This window comes from Anoplophora glabripennis, unplaced genomic scaffold (genome assembly GCF_000390285.2).
Source record: "Anoplophora glabripennis isolate ALB-LARVAE unplaced genomic scaffold, Agla_2.0 scaffold1286, whole genome shotgun sequence".
Taxonomy (NCBI): domain Eukaryota; kingdom Metazoa; phylum Arthropoda; class Insecta; order Coleoptera; family Cerambycidae; genus Anoplophora; species Anoplophora glabripennis.
This window is the reverse complement of record NW_019417371.1, coordinates 1-17,507: the sequence shown is the minus strand read 5'-3', so window position 1 is coordinate 17,507 and position 17,507 is coordinate 1. Positions and strand designations below refer to the sequence as shown.

The 17,507-nt window shown below is 33.7% G+C and overlaps 1 protein-coding gene across 1 annotated transcript; it reads right to left on the bottom strand.

Moving 5' to 3' along the window:
• Positions 1–6,372: 6,372 nt before the first annotated feature.
• Positions 6,373–13,157, bottom strand: LOC108913678 (fatty acyl-CoA reductase wat-like). Its single transcript, XM_018719266.1, has 6 exons — positions 12,879–13,157; positions 12,700–12,809; positions 12,377–12,639; positions 9,803–9,996; positions 6,677–6,934; positions 6,373–6,615 (listed from the first exon to the last, which is right to left on the bottom strand). The coding sequence occupies exons 1-6, from the start codon at positions 13,094–13,096 to the stop codon at positions 6,516–6,518; spliced, it is 1,143 nt and encodes a 380-aa protein (XP_018574782.1). The 5' UTR covers positions 13,097–13,157; the 3' UTR covers positions 6,373–6,515.
• Between the last annotated feature and the right edge of the window lie 4,350 nt (positions 13,158–17,507).

Genomic DNA, 17,507 nt, shown 5'->3' with positions numbered 1-17,507 from the left:
TAACTACTTGGTAATAATGTTTAAAATTTTGAAAATTTTATGTAATAATGTAATTTATTTATTGTATACATATATCTAATATAGAAAAAATGCAGATACAAACAATTATTATTTGATATTTATAAAACGTATCATCGCATTATTAAAAAATGTATTCCGCTTTTTTATAGCATAGTTGTTGATTTCGCTCTCAAAAATTTCTTCCTTTAGTAAACAATTAAAAATCGCACTTTGCAATTCATTATACAGGCTGTCATGCGGTGACGACCCATTTCGGAGACTACTTCGATTTGAATTTTGAAAATTTTTGACCTGGTGGTCTTGGAGGTTTTATTTAGAGTTTAAATAAAATAATGCCATTGTTGCAATACTTCTGGTTATACCGGTAGTCGGCACCTATTTGCTTATTATAAATGGAACATCCTGTATATTTTTGTATATTTGAATTCTATACGCATAATTTTAGGGGACTTTTATAAAGCTTCCCTATATGTAATTTCATATTTATTGTCGAATTTAATTGACCGAACCGCCATAACTTGGTTTTTCTAAATAGGACACCCTGTATATTTAATAAAAATCTGTTGTAGAAATTTACTCCACATCTATCCATATTACACCTCCCTATGCCTATCTTTTAATTTTTCTGTTTTTGACGGATTTTGTGATAAATAAAATGATCCATTTTCTTGCGAGGATGGCTATGAAATTGCTGGCAAATTTAAAAAATCAAATTAACCAACCATAAGTCATTATTTGCTGTTAATTTAACAGTAGTACCTACTTACAATTAGTTAAACATTGATTTGAAAATAATGGACAACGATTCTTATTCAAATGCTCAAATTCAAACACGTTTTGTAAACATAAATAAATAATTATTTGTATTTATATTTTTTTCTATATTATATGAATACAATAAATAAATTACATTAATATAGTCTTAATATAATAAAAATTTCAAGATTTTATTTAAACATTATTACCACTTAATTATTAAAATTAATACCTAGTAACAGTGGATTATGTACCTATATCCTACCATCGATATTATTATTTACATGAATATACAGTATAACAACAAAATGTGAAAAGTTTTTAGTCCAAATTCAATTTTTGTTGTTGTTACATTATGCATAGTTTTGCAATTAACACTTGTTGACTTTGACATTTGATATCTCGGAACTTATGTGACCGATTTGAACGTTATTTTTTTCAAGTTAAGCGTCTTTCCGAGAACTATTTTTTAGTACTTTGGTATATATTCCAACCCACAAAACCGCTTCACAAAAGTATTTGTTTATAGTCAAAATTTTTCGAATTTTTAAAATCGCTCCAAAAATTATTAAAAAAAGAAAATTAATATTATAACGATTCTATAATATGATAGTTACAGAGTCCAAGTATGTGTAAAAAAATCAGCGACAATTAAAATGCCTAACTTTAACCTCAGCACTTACGCAAAAAAAAACGACATTTCGCGCTGAAATTTAGTAACAAATTGTTTCATACCAAAACTGTCAGACCGATTTCGATCGGGTTTTGGGATTTCGTTTTGTAATCCTTTAAAGTACTTACATCTACATTCATAGTAGAATTGGACAATTTCTTATCTATCAGTCGAACGCTTCAAAATTACCTGGATTTTCATCACTTTCTCACGCTGTTTTGGCTATCTAGCAGCAAAAATATGAAATGCGCAGGTATCAAAACAATTCTGTCTTATAGTAAATTTCATAACAAACAATTTCATCAGTAGTAGCTTTTTCTGTAAACTGCATATTTAAGAAGTTATATTGGAAAATGTTGGGAAACACACTTGATTTTTGAGTATTTTTGCAGTTTTTAATTTTTTCTGCGAATAGCACAATTTTTTTTGTTGACGCAACCTTATATTTTCACTGTTTATATTATTTTCGACCGATTTTTACTAATATCTAAACTACGTCAAGCGACAGCCATATCTCGAAGGTATTGAGTAGTGCTGGCAAAAACCGGAAAAAAGTGAAACCGGTTAACCGGGTTCCGTAAAAACCGATTTCAGATAAAACCGGTTAGTCGAATAGTTGCTAAAACCGGTTATTCGAATAACCCGTTACTTGAATCGCCAAAACCGGATACCTGAAAATCGGTGCTTTACAAAGACAGACCCGGAGAAATTGTCTAAGGTCAATTACAATCGGACAAATCGATGTCTAAAAAAAAAAAGGAAGTAGATTATCAAATAATCGGTTATTTGAATAATCGGATATTTGAAGATTCGAATAACCGAATAACCGGTTTTCGGATATTTGAAGAATCGAATAACCGAATAACCGGTTTTCGGATTTCATAAAAATCCGAATTATCCGAAACCGGTTAACCGACTATCCAAAAAACCGGTTTCAGTTGCCAGCACTAGTTTTGAGCTTAATTCTCTTGGACTATTGATGGTACGTAGTATCCAAAGAATTATACAGTTTAAATAAGTTATAAGCAAATGAATGCTGAAACATGGCAGTCTTATGATGAGGCATAGTTAATGTTTGGTTCCGTAAATTTAGAGTGTGAACTGTGTTGCAACATGTTAACTTATTTTTTAAATACTCAGGAGGTGAAGAGTTTAGTATACGATACACAAGCGAAAGGAAATTGTATTTGAATGTGTTATTAATTTTCAACCAATTTAAGTTTTAAAAAGCAGTAGATATATGGTCATACTTTCTCAGGTTATTAATTAATTTACAGCAAGTGTTTTGAATTTTTTGTAATCTATTACTTGTTACTTTGTCTAAACATGGATAAAAGACTATATTACAGTAACATATTTTAGACAATACTAAACTCTCACACAGATATTTTTTCATCGTATACGTCAACAAATTTTTATTAGCATTTAGTAATTTTAATCTGATGTAACATATTTGTTAATTAATTTCGTTCATTCTTTTGCAACTATTTGTTTGATTAAAAAACCGTTAATTTTAAAAATTAATATCGTAGTTATAGTTTCTTAATTGATCCCAAGAAACGTATCGAAAAAAGAGCGAATTCCCGAGCGGCTTTTGCCTGACCCTGGGACAATTTGCGCGTTATTACAGCAAATAGCGTTGGATGTTGATGAAATTTATGAAAAAGACGGTCAATTGACCGTGAAATTGTTGTTGGAGATATTTGTTAATCAATTTAATTCCGCGCGCTCGACCGTTTCTACTCATATTCACGACCGTTTTTTACCTATTTCGCTGCATTTCATGGAAAACCGAAAATAAACGTTTTGTTGCTGTGGCCTATCTACTTTCAAATTCCTTTTTTGAAACTTCAACCGGACAAGTACACGAGTATCCAGACCTCAGCGAAAAAAATTGCAATAAAAAATTAAAATGGCGATTGTGCAAAAACTATTAGTTCAACAGAATCAGGGTTTTCAACACATAAAATACAAGTAAATAGCTACCTGTGTGCAAAGTTTCAGTTCTTAAAATTGAAAAGTGGCGCACTTGTGAATTTTTTAAAAAAACATCAAATTTTCTGGTTTTTCCGGATTTTCTCCAGTTCTAATTATCCGATCGGATCATTCGACATCTCATTCTCTTCGTAATTTTATTCTCTACGATTCGACAACATTAAGATTACTTTAGTAATTTCCATTTTATAAGCAAAAAACTAAAAAAAGTGCGAATTTTTGTTGAAAATTGTTAGTAACAAATTTAAGATTATGTTTCACGAGATAGAAAGTGTGCAGAATTCACCTACCAACTGTCCTTCACATAATCGCACAATCGGTTTCCAGGTAGTTTTTATGTCATGAGTTAATGCTTTATTGCTTGGCCTTATCGTAGATATAGGTTCTAATTGATCCAAACAAACGTATCAAAACAGAAAATTTTCAAAAAGTAGCCCTATAAAACTAACAAAGTAGAACCTGCTAAACAGCGTTTTAAACAAATTGTTCCAGTGTCAGGCAAAAGCCGCTCGGTAATTCGCTCTTTTTGCAATTAAATAGAGCTTATAGACCGATGGGAATAACTCATTTAGAGGGAAAAAAAAAAGAAAATTGTTACCTGAACTTTTATAAGTGGAAATGGTAAAGGGGCTTATAATAATCGAAAAAAAAAAAAATAAATGCGTGAGCAGGGGCGGCGGAGGGTTGATTTCGGGGGTTGAAACGTTATGAAAAATTGTATCATTGGGATTTCTGGCGAGTTGACGTTAAATAAAAAAGTATCCAATATAAAAGTTGTTGATCGTGCAAAAATCTACAACTTTTGTAGAGGTTACTTTTTAACATAACTTCAAAATTTCCGAGAAAAATGCGAAAAACAGGTTTTTTTCTGATTTTTCGTTTTTTATTTCTCATTTCCGCAAAAATAATTTAATTCTGATGAAACTTGGTGAAAGTATACCTTTCTGTGTCTTAAATAACCACAAATTTTTTTAGGTAAAAAAATCAAGAAGTTTCTGAGGTATTCATTTTTTTCGGCCTGAAACACTTTTTTTTCAAAGAAAAATTCTACTTAGAAAAATCATCGTACAGAGTTCTGCAGGTAATCATTTTTTTCGTTTTGACACATACTTTTTGGTGAAATTAAAAAATCTGCAATCACAGTTCAAAAACATGCTCAAAAATGCAAAAAAAAATGACTTGCAACAATGATTTTTTCAGTAATTGTTGATAATTTGTTTAAATTTAAAAAAACAAAAACTGATTACACCATTCAATTGTTACGGAAAAAAATATAAAAAAAACTGTCTCATTGTTTGACCTAAAACTTTATTTTTGTACAGTATAGCTATAAACATAAAGTCGAATAGTGAATAAATAAAATAAATAATTTTTTTCCGTAGGACTTATTTTTTTTTAATTTTGAAGAATTCATAGATATACAGGGTGTCCAATATAAGGATGGGATAGCATTAGGAACTAGGAAACGGTAAGAGATACGGGGTGGCTCAGATTAGAAAAAAGTTTATTTTATCCCTAACAATATGCTGTTCAGAAAGTTTTAAAATTCCGGGTAGTTCCGGAGATATCCGAAAAAATCCGAAATTTTGCAAAATTGTTTAATTTTTTTCAGAACTAAAAATGACAGATTTTGTCATAAAAATAGCAGCGACATATTTAATAAAATTAATTTGATGATGGCCCCTGGAAGACGAAACGTCGGATTGCAAATATGTTGACGCCATTGGATAGAGCGAAAAAAGTGACAATGTAAACATGCAATTTATTTTAAAATTCGTTTTCAAAGCAAAGCCAGAAAAAAAAAAACGTTTTTGCAAAATTTCGGGTTTCGGATTTCGCGTCAACAGTAGACTTTGCAGTTAATACTTTGTATTAACTTCAAAAATCTCAAATCATCCTGAGATAATTTGTCTATGTTTATATCAATACTGTACAAAAATAAAGTTTTGGGTCAAACAAGAGACACAGTTTTTTTTTATTTTTTTTCCGTAGAATTGAATGGTGTCATCAGTTTTTGAATGTTTTTTAATTTAAACAAATTATCAAAAATTACTGAAAAATTCATTGTGGCAAGTCGTTTTTTATTTTTTTTGCATTTTTGAGCATGTTTTTGAACTGTGATTGCAGATTTTTTTATTTCACTAAAAAGTATGTCAAAACGAAAAAAATGATTACGGCAGAACTCTGTACGATGATTTTCCTAAGTAGAATTTTTCTTTGAAAAAAAAGTGTTTCAGGCCGAAAAAATGAATATATCAGAAACTTCTTGATTTTATACCTAAAAAAAATGTGGTTATTTAAGACACAGAAAGTTATACTTTCACCAAGTTTCGTCAAAATTAAATTATTTTTGCGGAAATGAAAATTAAAAAACGAAAAATCAGAAAAAAAACTGTTTTTCACATTTTTCTCGGAAATTTTGAGGTTATGTTAAAAAGTGACCCATGCCTCTTTGTTCCCGTGATAACTTTTTGTTTCATAATGTTAATTGTAATTTAACTATAGGACGTATCGAACCGGGACTTTAGAGACAATTAAACACAATTTAGAGACATTTAAAGAAGAGAAACTTTATTTCCAAAACACTTTGATCATACAAACGTGTAATCACTGTAATCAAATGTTAAACTATTGCAACACTGGACAAATATCCTACTTTTGAACTTGGAACATGATATACTCGATTTCAATTTTTTTAAATTTTTAATTACGCCAAAACTTGAAAATCGCATAACATTTAAGATTTTTCATATTATTTTGACATGTAGATTTCATTCCTCGAGCTTGGTGCGATTTTCCCGACTCACCCTGTATAACAAATACAACTTTTCTGAATTATATTGTAAAGTTTCTTGTTTAGTGGGAATATACTTAATTATTATTTTGGATTCAAGGTAAGGAACAATTCCGAAAAAATATCCTTTATATATAAAAAAAACAATAATTTATTACATTTCACTTAAACAACATAAGACTCGATAAAATAAATTATATCATTACTAAATTATATTAAATCCTATGAATAATAATTATGTTAGGAATATTTACAAGGACAACACAACAGCTAGAATTAAAGAATAATACGATAAAGGAAGGACAACAACGACCATAATATCCGGAATAGCAGGAATCCTGCTACGGCCTTGGTAGTTTGGTGGGCCCAATAGAGCCTGTAAAAAAATTTACAGCGAATATATTCAAATGATCAAGAAAACCTGAACCGCGTTGTACCTGTTCCATTTCTTCTTTGCTTCCGGCAGAGAATCCATGGGATCCTGCATAAGGTACACCCTAACACCCCGCAAGTAAGTCTGGAAGAAAATATCCCAGTCCAGATCCTTCAAGTCGCAGAAGAATATCTTCTTGTCTTTCTCCGACATCTTCCCTATGAGTCTCTGAACGTTCCCGGATCTGAACACCCACTGCCTGGTTGAGAAGTAGGAGATTACTGTGGAGAACTTGTGGATTTTGGTGTACATCTTCGTCATTCTGGAAGAGACCAACAAACGGTTGACTTCCAAGTGTTTTTATTATGCTATTATACAGGGCGTATATAGTATAGAGTATAACATACAATAATAATAATAATTAAAGATAACAATAATAGTCCAACCAAATTACATTTGGAGAAAAAAAAATGTTACCTAGACTTTTATAAGTGGAAATGGTAAAAGGGCTTATAATAAACCTAAAAAAAAATAAATGCTTGAGCAGGGGCGGCGGAGGGTTGATTTGGGGGGTTGAAAAGTTATGAAAAATTGTATCATTGGGATTTATGGCGAAAGTTGACGTCAAAAAAAAGTATCCAATACAAAAGTTGTAGATCATGCAAAAATCTACAACTTTTGTAGAGGTCACTTTTTAACATAACCTCAAAATTTCCGAGAAAAATGCGAAAAACAGTTTTTTTTCAGATTATTTGTTTTTTATTTCTCATTTCCGCAAAAATAATTTAATTTTGACGAAACTTGATGAAAGTATACCTTTCTCTGTCTTAAATAACCTCAATTTTTTTTTGATAAAAAATCAAGTTTCTGAGATATTCATTTTTTTCGGACTGAAACACTTTTTTTTCAAAGAAAAATTCTACTTAAGAATATCCTCGTACAGAGTTCTGCCGGTAATCATTTTTTTCGTTTTAACATATACTTTTTGGTGAAATAAAAAAATCTGTAGTAATATTTCAAAAACATGCTCACAAATGCAAAAAAAAAATAAAAAATGACTTGCAACAATGAATTTTTCAGTTATTGTTGATAATTTGTTTAAATTAAAAAACATTCAAAACCTAATTACACCATTCAATTCTACAGAAAAAAATTAAAAAAACTGTGTCTCATTGTTTGACCCAAAACTTTATTTTTGTACAGTATTACTATAAACATCTAAGTCGAATTACAAATGCACAAATAATGATAAATTATCTCTGGATGATTTGAGATTTTTGCAGTTAATACAAAGTATTAACTGCAAAGTCTACTGTTGACGCGAAATCCGAAACCCGAAATTTTGCAAAATCGTTTTATTTTTTTCTGGCTTTATTTGAAAACGAATTTTAAATAAATTGTATATTTACATTGCCACTTTTTTCGCTCTATTCAATGGCGTTAACATTTTTGCAATCCGACGTTTCGTCTTCGAGGAGCCATCATCAGATTAATTTTTTTAAATATATCGCTGCTATTTCTATGACAAAATCGAGACATTTTTAATTCTGCATTAGAAGATATTACTATTGTATTCGCTTAAATAGGTTTTTAGCTATCATTAAAAATTTTGCCCGAGTACGGCTCTGAATGCTTTCAAAATACCCTATTGGAGGAGAAAGAGAGAGGAGAGAATAAAAGTCAATACAGCACAAAATATCCAACAATTTTTTTTAATCCATAATTTAAAAGTTGTACCTAATAAAAAAATAATACGAATTTATGAAATATTTTATTGTTTCTAATTAGTATTGCTAATAGTAGTAAAAAATCGTTGGATATTTTGTGCGGTATTGACTTTTATACTGTTATGACTTCATCCAATAGATATTTTGAAAGCGTTCAGAGCCGTACTTAGGAAAAATTTTAAATGATAGCTAAAACAAGCTAAAAACTTTTTAAGCGATTACAATAGTAATATCGTCTAATTCAGAATTAAAAATGACTTTAGATTTTGTCACGAAAATAGCAGCGACGTATTTAAAAAAATTTACCCGACGATGGCCCTTCGAAGACGAAACGTCGGATTGCAAAAATGTTGACGCCATTGTATAGAGCGAAAAAAGTGGCGTTGTAAATATGTAATTTATTTTAAAATTCGTTTTCAAATAAAGTCAGAAAAAATTAAATAATTTTGCAAAATTTCGGGTTTTTTCGGATATCTCCGGAACTACCCGGAATTTTAAAACTTTCTAAACAGCATATTGTTAGGTATAAAAAACACACACTTTTTTCTAATTTGAGCCACCCCGTATCTCTTACCGTTTCCTAGATCCTAATGCCTATCCCTTCCTTATCTTAGACATACTGTATATCTATGAATTCATCAAACTTTAAAAAAAATAAGTACACTAATCGATCCTACGGAAAAAGAAATATTATTTATTTTATTTATTCACTATTCGACTTATGTTTATAGCAATACCGTACAAAAATAGTTTTGGGTCAAACAATGAGACAGTTTTTTTTTTGTATTTTTTCCGTACAGTTGAATGGTGTAATCAGTTTTTGATTTTTTTTAAATTTAAATAAATTATTAACAATTACAGAAAAATTCATTGCTGCAAGTCATTTTTTACTTTTTTGCATTTTTGAGCATGTTTTTGAACTGTGATTACAAATTTTTTTATTGCAGAGAATGAGAGAAATTAGAAAATGCGAAAAAACCTGTTTTTCTCATTTCTCTCGGAAATTATGAGGTTATGTTAAAAAATAACTTCTACAAAAGTTGTAGATTTTTGCATGATCTACAACTTTTGTACTGAATACTTTTTTATCTGACGTCAACTTTCGCCAGAAATCCCAATGATACAATTTTTCATAACTTTTCAACCCCCCCCCAAATCAACCCTAAGCCGCCCCTGCTCACGCATTTATTTTTTTTTCGTTTATTATAAGCCCCTTTACCATTTCCACTTATAAAAGTCCAGGTAACAAATTTCTTTTTTTTTCTCCTCTAAACGAGTTATTTTGATCGGTCTATAAACGCAAATAATGTACCAAATTCGGTTGCTCTATGTTAAGGCATTGCTGAAATATTATTGTTTTTCAAAATTTAACACTCATCTCCAGAGACCAACATTTCTTCAAGTGTACATCCCAGAAAAAAAAATTTTCCATAACAAATTTTGTACTGGGTACAGCATCTTACCGTGGAGATTTTCCCATGCAAAGTAGGGCGCCATCTACAATAAGAGCGGGAATCACGTGCAAGAAGAAGATGGCGAACAGGTACGACAGGTACGATTTGTACAGCGAGAAGCTGTAGTACCATACGGCCCTGGCGCTGGGGTTGAGCATCCCGTATTTCCTCGAAGCCTCCATGAAGTCGTTCCAGTTGATGGGCTGGAAAATTGCAACAAGTTAATTTTCCGAAATTATTATAGCGCGATAACCGTTTATTCTTGGACCCCTCTGTAGGACACATTTGAATTTCTCATATGCAATTCACTACCATTGTACTAACTCGTATATAATCACGGTGCAAGAAAAGAAGACGAACAATTTGACACTACCAGCGTGATCAGTGGGCCCAGGTACGTACATTTGGATATTTTTAATTACATTTTAGATATTTTAACTGCAAACACGTAGGTACATAGTGCAATGATCTAGTTTTAGTTATTTTTTGCAAGTCCTTCAATTTTGAGCTATACTTAATAATTCACTTGATTTCCTCGTACATATTACTGTATTTGTAAGTATTTTTTCAACTGAGGAGCAGCTATGCAAAAGCCGATAAATCCGTTTTTTAACTTTTTTTAGTTAGGCACGGAAATCGCTTCTTAATAACGGCTTGGTTACATCTAGATTAGATTTTCACAATTTTTTTATTTCGTTTTGTATTAAAATTTTTGTACTTTGAACTGTATGTGTATCATTCAAATAAAAATGTATGGTATACTTTTCCATAAAATAAGTATAGATTAAGCAGAAGTCGGTATATCTGATTTAGCAAAAACCGATAAATCCATTTAAATTGAGCAGAAGTCTATATATCCACATGATAATTGAACAAAAGGCGATAAATCCAATTTAAAAAGTGGAATAAAATTTACATTTAATAAAACTGAACAGTAAGCAATATATATTTTAAAACCATGATTAAACTTATAAAACCTGTGTATAAAGTTTAAGATTATAGTGAATAATGTTGTAGTTACAACTTTTTCCTAGTTATCTCAAAACCACTTATTATGGATTTATCGGCTTTTGCATAGCTGCTCCTCAACTATTAAACTCAAAAAGAAACGAATTTTTAAGTAAGAACTATTGGCGCCATCTCACCTCAACCCCATGAACGTTCTATTTCGTGGTCAATAGTAAATGGCGCCAAAGGTCTTAGGATTCATACATTCTAAACTGTTTTTTAATATATATTTTGATTTTAGCTCTCCTCTCTTTACTTTATTTAAGATAATATTCCTAATGATCCTATCAACTGTCACTGAAAATTAATAATTTAGTTGTACAACCTCTAAATAACTGCAAATAAATACTATGGCGTAGATTTATTTGTTTTATTTTTTTCTTTCATTCACTTGATTTTCTCGTACCTATTATTGTATTTGTAAGTATTTTTCAACTGTTAAAACTCAAAAAGAAACGCATTTTTAAGAAGAACTATTGGCGCCATCTAACCTCAACCCCTTGAACTTTCTATTTCGTAAAGTCGTTAGTAGTTGGCGCCAAAGGTCTAAGGATTTTACAGTAGTTTTATACATCCTAAACTTTTTTTTAATATATATTTTGGTTTTAGCTCTCCTTTCTTTACTTTATTTTTAGATAATATTCCTAACAATCCTGTCAACTGTCACTGAAAATTTATAATTTTCTGGTACAACCCCTTAGTAACTGCAAATAAATACTGCTATGGCGTAGTTTTATTTATTTCATTTTTTACTTTCGTTCACATGACTTCCTTGTGCCTACTACTATATATGTAAACATTTTTCAATTATTAAATTCAAATTTGAAACACATTTTCAGGTAAGACTTGCCATCGCCATCTAACAGCAACAGCTTGAATGTCCTAGTTCGCAAACTTGTTAGTTGATGGCACTTAAGATCTGTGGCTTTCACGTTTCACGGTGACTTTACAGGATTTTGAATGCAAAGAAACACCACGTTACAGGCGTTCTCAGTGCATACAAATACATTCTAAATTTTTATCAGATATATTATTTATAGAACATATCGACATTTTTTTTTATTCATTCCTAAAATTTAATTTATTTAAGTTGAGAGCAATGAGACCCTTGACTTTTTTAAAATTTATCTCCTTGACACAAGAACCAATTATTCCAGGGGCAATCTGAGGCCAAACTGGAAGTTTACACACCTTTTTATTATGATTCATGTACCAAAAAGTAATTATTTAGCTGGGCAACCTTTTTATGCAAATAGGTACTGATGTAGTCTTAGTACCTTTTATTTTACCCGTTTACATTAATTTTAAGCCTTGCTCAACCTTTGTCTTGAAATCTTTGAACCAATTACTGTGTACCCAGGTATTTTTCAATTATTAAACCATAATTTTTGGGTAAGAACTATAGGCGCCATCTAGCGTCAACCTCTTCAACGTTCTATTTCGCTACGCCACTACTAGATGTCGTCTAAGCTCCGTTCTTTTTAAACAAAAAGAAACCTCAATATTACAAGAGCTTTCACCCCATTTGAATACAAGTTCTAAAACATCCCTTCCCCCCTGCAACCCTGCACTTACCTTCTCGTTGCTGCTTTCGTAGTGGTAGACCGGTGGGGAAAAGTCACACCGGTCCTTTTTCGATTTCTCGAATGTGGCGGACACCTCCCAAGCCGCCGCTATCAAGGAATTGACGCACATGTCCACGGGGACTATGTTGGCGTTGCAGTAGGGATCGCAGTGCAGAGCCCTTAGAAGTCCCACCCCGGCCCCCGCCGCCACGCCAGTAGCGCCGTACATGTTGTTGATCCACGACGGTAGGGGGTCTTTGTACGTAGACACCACTGAAAAAATATAAAAAAGATACAGATGAGGTAAGGGCAAGGTTAGGAGGAATCTGGTACCTATGGAGGGTCTCATGATGCCAACTGGTAAGCCGTAACCTTCTTGTCGCACTACGTCTTCTGCTACTTGTTTTGTGTAGGCGTAAGTGTTAGGGTAACTGTCCAAAATCCTGCAAAATATTTTCAAGTTTGTAACTTCACCGCTAGATGGCGCAAATTTGATTTTTTTCTGCGTATACCTGGGCGTTATGTCCTCCAGGACCTTATCCGGCAGCTTCTCCGTCATCAGGATCAGCTCCTTGTAGCCGAATGGAGCGGGGTAGATCCTCTCCTCCACCACGTGGTTGATGCAGTTGGAGAAGGCCGTGGAGACGTGCATCATGGACTTCAAGTTGGGCATCTGGCGGGCGAGCCTGAGGATGTCTTGGGGGGCGCGGATGTTGATCGCCACCGCCATCTTCAGCTTCTCGTCGAAACGTACCGTCGCTGCAACATGGAAAATCACGTTGACCTGGAATTAGACGCGCATTGGTAGAAAGAAAAGGGTTATTTTAGAGTCACCAGTCTTTCGTGCAGACGGCGCGCCGAACATTAAAAAATTGCAAGTAGAACTAATTTATATTTTAAAATAGATATTTTTGCTGCTTTCAGTCATAATGTCATTAATTTTAATCACGTATTCGGAAGACTTAATAAAGACAGAAAATCGGAAAAAAAATGTTTTACTCGACTTTTAAAAATGAAGGAAATCAACCCATAACTCCCGCTAAGAAGGCGGCCCTGCCAGATGCCCGGATGCTCGGGTAACGTAATGTCACGAACAAATCGTCAGCTGCAGCGAACAGCGTTGCCAAGTTCACATCATAATCTGTGGTTCACATTTAATTAATCCGCTTTAGTATACGGATACATATGTACGAAACCAATAAAATGCAAGTAAATAAAGGATCATGCTGCATTTTATTATAACTAATTTTAATAATTGTATTAACTTAGTGCAAAATGTTTTAACAAGCCTGACTTCTCGAAGTCAACTTTCGTTAAAAGAAAATAAATAAAGCAGAGGTTTGTAGGCACACTGTATTTTATCAAATAAAAAAAGTCGGCACACTAAATACCCGAATATACAAAATACACTACACACGGTTACAAAACCATTACCTAACAATTTAAAGCGTTTATTCAAATCTACCACCCTCCATATCTCCCGCATTTTTCCCGCAAAGGAGTTAACATAACACATTTTCAAAAAGTTCAAGCTTTAGAAGCAGCTGATTTCCCCAATCGTCTTGAATTTTGCAATTGGTTCCTAAGTGCAGCAGAACTTTATTAACAAAGTGCTCTGGACGGATGAATGCTGTTTTACTCGTGCTGGCATTTTAAACAGGTAAAAAACATAAGTATTGCTTTCTCAAAAACAATAAGTGCCTACCTAGGTTACACCAAAGTTTAGATTTACACTAAAGTTTACATTTATTATGTAAACTTTGGTTATACGCAACTGCATATTGAATAATAAACTGAAATACTAAAACTGTGTATTATTTAACATAATAAATTATAAAACGTGAAAACGTTAATAATATTAAAAATGATAAATTGTAATAACCGTACATTCGAAAACAATCATCCCTATTCATTGATGACACGATTTTCCTTTGATAAAAGACCGACAACTTTTTGCTCTACTTTGCATGGAATACGATCCTACTAAAGTGCACACGTGCAAATTAGAAGGTTATTGACCTCGACACAGGTTAGCCTAGGTCGGAAACACGTACCGAGTTGTTTATTTGTCTCCGTCCGATTGTATTTTTATCTTCTATTACTTACAGTCAATATTTAAATACTACATACATTTCACCCTCTCTTTATAATTTATCTAGTGAGTGTTGGTTTTTTATGTCATTATTTCTGTAATGAAATTGAAATGGTTATGAAATGAAATTTAAATTATTTGAACTCTTGGGGTTTTGTAATTTCAATATTAAATTTTATTTAAAGTGAAACAGAGCTAATTTCTTTGCAGCCATAATAGTCACATTTGGTCAGATGAAAACCCGCACACTACTCGTCGGTTTAGCTTTCAGAGGAGGTTGGGTGTCAATGTATGGACAGGAGTATATGGCGATCGTTTAATTGGGCCGCATTTTCTACCTGTACATCTGAATGGGCCGCGTTACTTTCAATTTTTAGTAGAAGGCTTACAGCAAATTAAAAAATTATCACTATGATGTTAATAAAAAATGATTTTTGGCAAGTCATGCTCAGACCTCCTCGAGGTTCTTGCTGGGTAACAATAACAATTTAATATGTTGATTGCATAATTATAAAAAAATAATTTATAGCATTTTAAATTATTATTGGCTGACGTGAGCAAACCGTTTATTTATTGTCTTTATATGTGCGAAAATATATAAATATGGCAACATTGCATCTAGGTCGCTTTGTTCATATCGTAGTCGGCTGACGTCAGCCGGTCAGTAACAGCCTGAAAAGGGGGTTAAATAATGATTTGAAAAAATTTTTTTTCAGCTTAAATATGCATTTCATTTTCTTTAATCACGCCATCGTATTATACTCATTTTTCTCTATCTGCTCTTAAAATTAATGACATTATGACTGTATAATAAAAAAAAATAAAAACATACAGGGTGTCCCAAAAGTAACGCAGTATTTGAATTGTGCGCCATTTTCATTTCGATGGGTTGGCAGCATTGTGCAGGGTGACGTGTTGTAGTAAACACATTCCGGTTAAACAAAATCCCAACAAAAGTTCGGCTATCCTTTTTACCAAACGAAAAATCCCACAAAACCTCGACAGACTGACACTATCCCAGGAACCCATCTCCTGGAATCGACAAACACGATACCTGGGCGTGACGATGGACCAGCGTCTCACGTGGAAACCGCACATCGTGGAGACGGTGGCGCGAGCGAAGACCACCAGGGCTAGGCTCTATCCCTTACTCAAAGGTGGAAACACCCTCAGTTTAAGGAATAAGCGAACGCTTATCAAGGTGGTACTTCAACCGCAGCTAACCTACGCCTCCACGGCGTGGGGTCACGCGGCAAAAAGCCACTTAAAGTCATTACAGGCTGTGGAAAACATAGCCCTCCGCACGGCCACCGACGCGCCCTGGTACGTAAGAAACACTGACATATTACGAGACTTACAATACACAAACGCTACACAGACAATAAGACAAAACGCGGAGAAACGATTTGACGTAGCCGCTAGACATGACAATCCCCTCCTCAGGCAAGCCGTTGACTACGTACCCGACGTGACCGACAAACACAAAAGACCTAGACACCAACTTTTTGACCCTGGGTGACCACCCCAATGACCCCCCCCCTGCCCGCTAACCTTTTCTGTTTCAGAGACAGCCAGGATCAAGAAACGAAGACAACGACACACACACACACACACACATACACACCCCCCATACCCTCCTTACCCCTCCCCTCCCGCGCTAGCCTAAGGGCCACCTTAGCAAAGCGCATCCCAGGCTGCATAGCCGCACTACCCTACCCAACCATACCACACATAAACATGACACTACCCCCGGGGTTTACACAGACGAGCCGGCGAAGCAAGAAGAGCGCCAGAAGAAAGGGCCCTAGCCGGCGGGGCCCAGCCAGGACAAAAGGAGGTCCCACAAAGCGCCTACACCGGCCGCATTTGCGGTCGGGGTAGACGACGGATGGGGCCCACCTACGAAGGCTGTCCAGGCCTACACGAGATGAGGCAGGATAAAGAGGGATAATCCCCCTCGATCCCAAATCATTGAGGCCAATTTCTAGCCATGGAATAATGGCGCGGTTAGACAAAATGGAGCTCTATACGACCGGAAATGTCCCATCACATTAGGATTTTAACCTAACCTCAAAAAATAGCTCGAGATCAGTGGAAATCCCAATTTTTTGTTAAAATAGTTATGATTTTGAAATTAAGAGATAAAAGTGAAGGAATAAAAAGCTTTTATTTTGACCCAATTAACACGTCTGTGTACTTTAATTTAAAAATATTAACTATTTTAACCAAAAATCGAGATTTCTACCGAACTTTTGAGCCATTTTTTGAGGTTAGGGAAATATCCTGACATGATGGAACCAGTGACTATCTATTTATAGTCACTGATGGAACGTTTCTGGTTATATAGAGCTACATTTTGTCTAACCGCAACGTGCCTACTGCGACATGTGATCCTACACTATGCTGCCAACTCTGCGGAATGAAAATGCCGCGCAATTCAAATCCTGTGTTACTTTTACAAAATCCTTTATATGAAAATCAATGTTATGTGTCACTTACTCAAATTTATGGGTTATGTTCGAAACATTACAAGAAAAAGTAGTTCGAGCAATTTTCAATAGGTGACGCTGTGCATCATTACCAAACAATATCGCCAATCGACTGAAATTCTATAAAAATAGCCACTGCGAGGCATGCGAGGGTTCAACTCTAGTTATATATTTTAAAATCATTTCGAGTTTTTAATAAAAAATTCACAAATTTGCCTGCAGTCCTTTGTTTCATTAATTAAAAGTAACGTTTTGGTTCCCAACAAAGTAAAAGTGCAATAAATCATACACTAATTGTTATCGAACCGAAATTTCACTATTCGTTATGCTCTTAGCATACTAATAGTGATTTTGTCACAATTAACACAAGGAATCTGTTCACGTTTATAATGTACTTTTAATTTACGAGGCAAATCATCGTACCTCTTGCAAATACCAATCATTTCGGCAACTACTTTGATCAGTCATACAGGGTGTCCGGAAACTGTGAGCAGAAGATCTAGGGCAGGGATGCACAGACTTATAGGGAACAGGGGCCACTCGGGAAAAATATAAGCCAA

Excerpts from the sequence above, each read along its gene's own strand:
- LOC108913678 (XM_018719266.1), bottom strand. The coding sequence starts at position 13,096 with ATGGCGGTGGCGATCAACATCCGCGCCCCCCAAGACATCCTCAGGCTC. Across the intron at positions 12,640-12,699 it reads CATCATGAGACCCTCCATAG|TGGTGTCTACGTACAAAGAC; the intron begins GTACCAGATTCC and ends ATATTTTTTCAG. Across the intron at positions 9,997-12,376 it reads ACGAAAGCAGCAACGAGAAG|CCCATCAACTGGAACGACTT; the intron begins GTAAGTGCAGGG and ends GCAATTTTCCAG.